This window comes from Populus euphratica, unplaced genomic scaffold (genome assembly GCF_000495115.2).
Source record: "Populus euphratica unplaced genomic scaffold, PopEup_1.0 scaffold370.1, whole genome shotgun sequence".
Classification (NCBI taxonomy): domain Eukaryota; kingdom Viridiplantae; phylum Streptophyta; class Magnoliopsida; order Malpighiales; family Salicaceae; genus Populus; species Populus euphratica.
In genome coordinates, this window is record NW_011500261.1 from 193,973 (window position 1) to 201,403 (window position 7,431).

Consider the following 7,431-nt stretch of genomic DNA (forward strand, 5'->3'; position numbering starts at 1 on the left):
AGCTACTTGTCTAATACTTAGTAGCTTTTGGTACATTTAACATAAATATAAGGATAATGGGGGTAATTGTTCTTGAGTTCTTTGGTAGTTTCTTCTAGGTAATTCTAAGCTTGATTATTTTATTTTTTTAGTTTTTTTAAGTGGGGAAATGTGAGTTGAAATTGACATTAGCTATTTGGAATGAAAAGACTTAGTGTTATAATTTTGGAAATTATTCATTTTTTCTTTATAACCTCCATCGACATTATTAACATCTAACTTTTTTCTTCGTAGGTGTAGAAATCATTTCACTTTTTATTTTTTTGCACAATATGCTTAATCAATACTACAACATCAATAAATTATTAAGTTGAGCTACCTATTAATGCTCATAATAAGGAGCTTTAATGGTTTTAGAAAACAAATTGATCATTTTTCTATCAAAAGAGTGGGGGGTGTAATTAAAAGGATGGGAATCTTTTCATTGTTAAGCATGCTCACGCATATATAGTCTCTTTATCTCCCTTTTTCAAAAGAGACAAACTAAACATGTCGAGCAATATCCATATTGTATTTGTATTGCTTAATGAAAGCAACTATTAGATCTTTTCAACTTCAGTTTTCTATGTTACCCAGCCTATGTACTAACTAAATGTGGCTCTATTCGAATTGTCTTGAAAGAAATGTATTAATAGCTTTTCATCATGCATAATTGCCACCATTTTATTATAGTATGATTTGAAATGAGTGGAAGGACAATGAATTTTGATATATTTGATGAATTTAGGTACACAAAACTTCTTTAGTATATTTGGAACGAGACATATTATGACAGCTCGAACAGGATCATATAAGTCAACACTTTTAATGGCCCTCATTCTTGCCTCTAATGCTGCTATTTTTTTATATTCAATATCCTCAAAGTATCTTATCTTAGAGGATTTGGTATCAGATGCATCCATAGTTACAAAGGTTAGTGCAAGTATAACTGGCTGCACAGATACCATATTACAGCAAGGTTCTTAACTTTGGCCAGATATCCCTTCTTATGGTCGGATTACAGCCTAAGTTTAGGTAAAAAGTCACAAGCCAATTAAATAAACATTTATTAAATATGCTTTTACGTGTCTTCTCAATAGGTTAGTAATGTGAACTATGTTGAGTTTCAATGAATCATACTCTTATTGAAAATGAACATAATGATAGACAAATTCTTCATTAAAGATGTTTCTTCCTCAAAAATTTAATTTTATAGATTTTATAGGTTTGGATTTTTTAGCAACATACATACATTTAAATATCTCAAAACATAAATACATGAATGCAAATATATAGGAATGTATATGTATAATGCATTTTCACAATGAATTTTTAGGAAGGAGGTTCTACTTATCAAAAAGAGTGAATAGATTTTCTATTTTGTCTGCCTCGAAATAAAGTAAATTACATGACTATTTTAAAAGCAAAAATACAATGATTCCATTACCTAATTCCATTTCTACCCGTCTTCGTTCACCAAACATGACTCTAACAAAAACAAAAAAAATATGTAAAAATAAGATTAAAAAACAAAAATAAAAACAAAAAAAGGGGGCAATAACGCATCCATGCGCACTATATCAAGACCCACCATTAAATAGTATTAGCACCGTTTACTTCCACCGAAAATTATCATTTTCCTTTTTATTTATTAATTTTCCCTCATTTCTGATCGGCGATCTGTGGGAATCTCCCAACTCCTCGCCGCCGATTCACCCAAATCCGACCCTAATTCTTTAACCCAATTTCTTTAATCACTTGAAAACCCTAAATCTCTTACCGTTTTACACTGTGATAGCTTCCAAAAATTAATAATACTCCTCATTGAGTAACTTTGTCATTTTTTGGGCGCGAGAGCAAATGCTATAAGTGCACTTAGGTTCTGAAAAAAATCAGTTCATTACCTTGATTTGCTCGATCTCGTAAGTACACGTGGCGATCTGGGTCTTGCTTCCTTTCCCATTTCTTGCTTAAATCTTGGTGAGTTTTCTTTTTCTTCATTTGTTTATTTTCTTTAATTCATGTGTAATTTGTTTTTGTTAGTCTAGAGTGTAAATTTGTTATTAATGGATGAGTTTGAGTTGATAATGGATAATCTGAGGTTCGATCTTTGTGCATTTATTTCTGGTGTTATGTAGTTGAATTTGGTTTTTGATTCGAGGAATTTGAGCTGATGTGTCTGCTTCTGGGTGCTTACTGTGAAATGGGATATTGGTTTGTTTGGAGCTGTGGTGTAATGAAATGGGTTTTTAATTTTGAACTGTGACTGTTTGGTTACTGAGAAAATTGAGTGACATCTAATGCAAAGTTCCTACATTTTGTTTCATTGCTGAAAGAGTGAAGAGATCAAGCATTGTATATCTTATTTTTTTGTAGCCTTTTGATTTAATATTCTTAATTAGTGAGCTCGAAAGTTAGATATTTTAGGTTATGAGTTACATTTTTTTATTGTTTCCTTCTGTTTTTCAAGTATTGTTACTTGATATCAAATCTTAGTATTGTTACTTGATATCAAATCTTCTGAGACTAAATTGAAATCCCAACAAATTGTGACTGCGTCTATAATCCTCACGAGAATTAGTCTATCGCATTCATAAATTTTGGACTTGGTCAATTTGAGGTATTACTCTGGCGTTCTCTTGAAATACAACGAAGACCCTAAATGTTTCTGACAATAATTTGTGCAGATAAGCAAATGTGGTTATGCATGAGAATGATGTGTCTTCTGGTTTTTGGCATGCTGGGTCCGTCATAGCTTTTGCTTCAAGATTTTGGCTTTGTATTTGATTTGAAGGTCCAGATGGAATCAAATATAGAAGAGGCTGTCAAGGCAAAAGAGTTTGCTGAGAAGCGATTTGCCGAGAGAGATTTTGCTGGTGCAATGAACCATGCATTAAAGGCAAACACTTTGTGTCCTGGATTAGAGGGTATATCTCAGATGGTGGCCACTTTCGAAGTTTATGTTGCCTCTCAGGCCAAATGCAATGGTGAAGTTGACTATTTCTCTATTCTTGGTTTGAAGCCTTCTGCAGATAAAGATGCAGTGAAAAAGCAGTATAGGAAGATGGCCGTGTTGCTCCATCCAGATAAGAATAAAACTGTGGGAGCTGATGGAGCGTTTAAACTTGTATCTGAAGCATGGACTATGTTGTCCGATAGTCTTAAGAAAAACACTTACAATGTCAAGAGAAACAAACAGATGGCATCTTGTGCTGTTCAGACAAACTTATCTTCAGTCAATGCTGCTGGGGTTACAGGATATAACCAATGTTCCAATTCACCCACTGCTCATGGACTTGATACTTTCTGGACAGTCTGCACATCTTGTAAAGTTCAGTATGAGTATCTTCGGAAGTATGTGAATAAGAAACTTTCTTGTAAGAACTGCCGGGGTACTTTCATTGCCACTGAAACTGGGGCAGCTCCTGTCAATGGTTCTTTCCCTTACTGCCCTTGGTCATGTGTCCCTGGTAATGGGTATAGATGTCATGGATATGATGGGGTTGCATATGTCCCAACCACCACTACCCTATATACAGGAAATGGGGTCTCAGGATTGGATGCTGGAAACAGCTATGAGCATGTTTCAAATGTTTCATTTCAGTGGAGCTCATTCTCTGGAACTTCTGGGGATGCTGTGGGTCCCAATGAATCATGTGCAGTATCTTCTGATATTGTTTATCAGGGTAATGGAAATGTTAGTGCAGCAAAGGTTAAACCAGCAGCCAATGGAAGGCGATCCATGAAAACTGCCACAGAAAAAGTACACTCTGATGTATCTGCAAGCAGTAATGAATTTTCAGGCTCCAAGACTGGTAGACCTGATAAGAAAAGGAAGGTGTCTATTGGTTCTACTTTTAGAAATGGGCATGAAGAAAATGAACCTAAATTGGGTTCAGAAGTAAGACTAGCTAACGGATGTGCAAATGTTGAGCACGACACCAAGCTTTCCATTCCAAGTGAAGTTCCAACAAGACGCAGCTTGATTGTGCCAGCTTTTGATGCCAAAAAGTTGTTGATTGACAAAGCAAGGACCGACATCAGGAAGAAATTGGAGGAGATGAGATTAGCTTCAGCTGCAGCAGTTACAAAGAACATTGAAGATCTGTTCACCAAGGCAGGAGAGGCTCCTAAACAATCAAATTCTGATATTACTGGTCGTCATACAAAGCCAAACAAAATCGAGCCAATCTCGATAACAGTCCCTGACCCTGATTTCCATGATTTTGACAAAGATAGAGCGGAAGAATGCTTCAAGCCAAAACAAATATGGGCTTTGTATGATGAAGATGATGGTATGCCACGATTATACTGTTTGATTCGCCAGGTGGTCTCAGTTAAACCCTTTAAGATTCACATCACTTACTTGAACTCTAAAACTGATACTGAATTTGGGGTAGTAAATTGGATAGATTCTGGGTTTACTAAATCTTGTGGACACTTCAGAGCATGGAATTCTGATGTTGTTGATCAAGTCAACATTTTCTCTCATGTTGTGAAAGGAGAAAAGCCTGGGAGAGGTGGTTGTGTTCGAATATACCCAAAAAGTGGAGATGTTTGGGCTGTTTATCAAAACTGGTCACCTGATTGGAACAGATCAACCCCAGATGATGTCAGGCACCAGTATGAGATGGTAGAGGTCCTTGATAATTACTCTGAAGAGCTTGGAGTTTGTGTTGCTCCTCTGATCAAGTTGACTGGTTTCAAAACAGTATACCAAAGGAATACCGACAAGGGTGCCATTAGATGGATTCCAAGGAGAGAGATGGTACGCTTTTCTCATCAGGTGCCTTCTTGGTCACTTGAAGGAGAAGCTAGTAATTTGCCAGAAAAGTGTTGGGATCTGGACCCAGCTGCAACTCCAGATGAGCTACTTCATGCTGCAACAGAAGCGAAGGCTTAGCATAACCAGAGTCAAGCAGGAAACGATATTTGTTTGGAGTCCAATTTACCATTCTTACAGAAAATTCTTAGGTTGACTGTACAATATTTTACACTTGGTTCAAAGGCATTGCAACATTAACTCCATATGATCTTAGACATCTTGATGTTTGCTGAGCGCTGTTGCATCTGGAATTCTGAGTCTATTGACGGGGTTGTAGACAGAATGTTCTTCTGTGGCTATATGGGTGCTGTTTAAACATTAATTAAGTAGTCAGAACTGATTGCGATTCAACAGAAAGATTCAGTAGACTCACTTTTGAGCAATCTTAGACTTTTGAATCTATTCCTCGGGGAGGTTTACATATATACGTACTCAAAATTCTAGTTTTCTTTTGTTGCTGGAACTCACTGTCCAGCTGGACAAGCTGAATGGCCAACTGAAGGATCGTGTTGTTTCGCCGAGCACAAAAATAGACTTCGCTTCGTCGTACTTTTCACTTTATCTTCGTTTTCGTTTTCTTTAGTGCTTACATATTCCCATTTTTGAGCTGACAAACTATTAGTCACAGCTGCGCTGACTTGCCTGCAAATTATGTTGCTTAAAAATTCTCATGCCTAACAATAAACAAAAGAATTAAAATAGGAAAATAATTAAAATAGAAAAGAAAAGAAAAGAAAAGAAGCTTTTAAAGAGAAAAAGTTAAGAAAAAAAATCAAAGAGAGAAAAGAATATGGGATTGAGAAATATATAACCTTACAATTCTTATTTCATTCATATAAAACTACTTAATATTAAAAAAAAATAGGATATAAATACTAAAATCCTAATTAGAACAATTGATTTGATTTATGGTCTATTAAATAAAATACTTACAATAATTAAATTAAACCTAATTAATAAATCTCAATTAAAAGTTCATATAAATTAAACTAAAACATAAGATAAAGCCTAATATCTCAATGGTTTTGGCTATCCTCTACTGTTTATGACCATACAAGTGCGTAAACAATATTTCGGGTTTGGTGTCCCCACCAATTCTCCGAGGGTTGGAAGAACTTTACCTCGTCGAATATAGGTCAAGGCAACTCCGACAACGCTCTCAAAAATAAGGATTAAGTTATTGTGATGTCTCTCTAATAATCCAAATATAGTCTAAATCTGATTGTTTAGCTCATATACTGAGATTTATTGAAGTTCATCATCCCTAGTAAAAACAATTTATGCATTCAAAATAACATTAATATGTTCCTTTTATGCCAAAGGTAAGGATAATAGGGCAAGCATTTTGAAAGGAACATAAGGGATAGACTGTTGTGTTTTATATATAACGAGGAAAAGGATTTCAAGTATTTTCTTTTGTGTTGAAAGTTGAGCTAATATCAAAGTTTAGTAACAATTTAACGATATAATTATTTAATTCAATCATTTGTAACACTTTGAATATTCTAGTACTACTCACTTGCAATTTAGGACTGGTTTCCAAAGGATACTGTTCAGGTCTAATTTGTATCATGAAATAATCTCCAACATTAAGTACATTATGATACTTATATAAATCAGCTCAAAATTTGTATATTCATTATTTACTTGAATTTGTTTTCTGATCTCAATATGCAAATTATAAATTTTACATGCAAAAGATTCAACTAAATCAAACATTTTAAGGTAATGAGACATAAATTGATAATCTACATGCTTTTTAGGTTCATAACCATGAATACTATATGATTAAGGATGTTGAGTGGAACAAACACTATTGGAAGCCTTAATAGATATAGTTTGGATATAACTTAGTAAATCAAGATTATCTTTATCTTTGTCACCACATGTTAAGGGTAAAGGTTCATGAAGCTCAACATGTTGTTCAAAACCTTTGACATGCTGGATGTCAAGCATGGTGGGTGGAGAATAAGATAGTTTGAGAGAACTAATATCATGAGTGATTGTGCATCAAAAGTGTCATTAAGTCTCTTGTTTTACATATGTATTTATTGTTTTTATTTGGTTGTTTTTATAATAATTGATGTGTTTTTTAGTAATGAAGTTTGTTTTAATGTTTCGATAGGTTTTTGGAGCTTAAATGAATTAATTCAGAAAATTCAACGTCGGAATTCAGAACAAAGAATTGAAGAGACATTTAGTTGAAGATTGAAGCAAATCTTGGTTCAAATAAGTGCTCCAAATTTTTCCCAAAAATCAATTCTATTCCAATTCTAGAAAAGAATATCATATGATTTATTTCAAGCCCAAACTTGCCTTATGTTGTGTGCAAACTTCAACCATTAAACACTCAAGGTTTCAATGTCAATCTTAGCCCAAATAATAAGTACATTTGTATACTTATTTGATGCTCAAATTCAGCCCAAAATCAGCCCAAAATCAGCCCTAAATCAACCCCAAATCAACCTTCAAATCAACCCAAACACAATCCATGATCTTACATGTCCACACAATAAATAACAATTGATTTATTTTGGGTAATCCATTGATCCAAGAAGGCAAGCACATGGATGGAAAGCTAGAGGGGA

At 34.5% G+C, this 7,431-nt stretch overlaps 1 protein-coding gene across 1 annotated transcript; it reads left to right on the forward strand.

The window, feature by feature from the left end:
* Nucleotides 1-1,604: 1,604 nt before the first annotated feature.
* On the forward strand, nt 1,605-5,290 carry LOC105112845 (uncharacterized). Its single transcript, XM_011008717.1, has 2 exons — nt 1,605-1,998; nt 2,706-5,290. Exon 2 carries the CDS (start codon nt 2,819-2,821, stop codon nt 4,919-4,921), a length of 2,103 nt encoding a protein of 700 aa, XP_011007019.1. The 5' UTR covers nt 1,605-1,998; nt 2,706-2,818; the 3' UTR covers nt 4,922-5,290.
* The last annotated feature ends 2,141 nt before the right edge of the window (nt 5,291-7,431 follow it).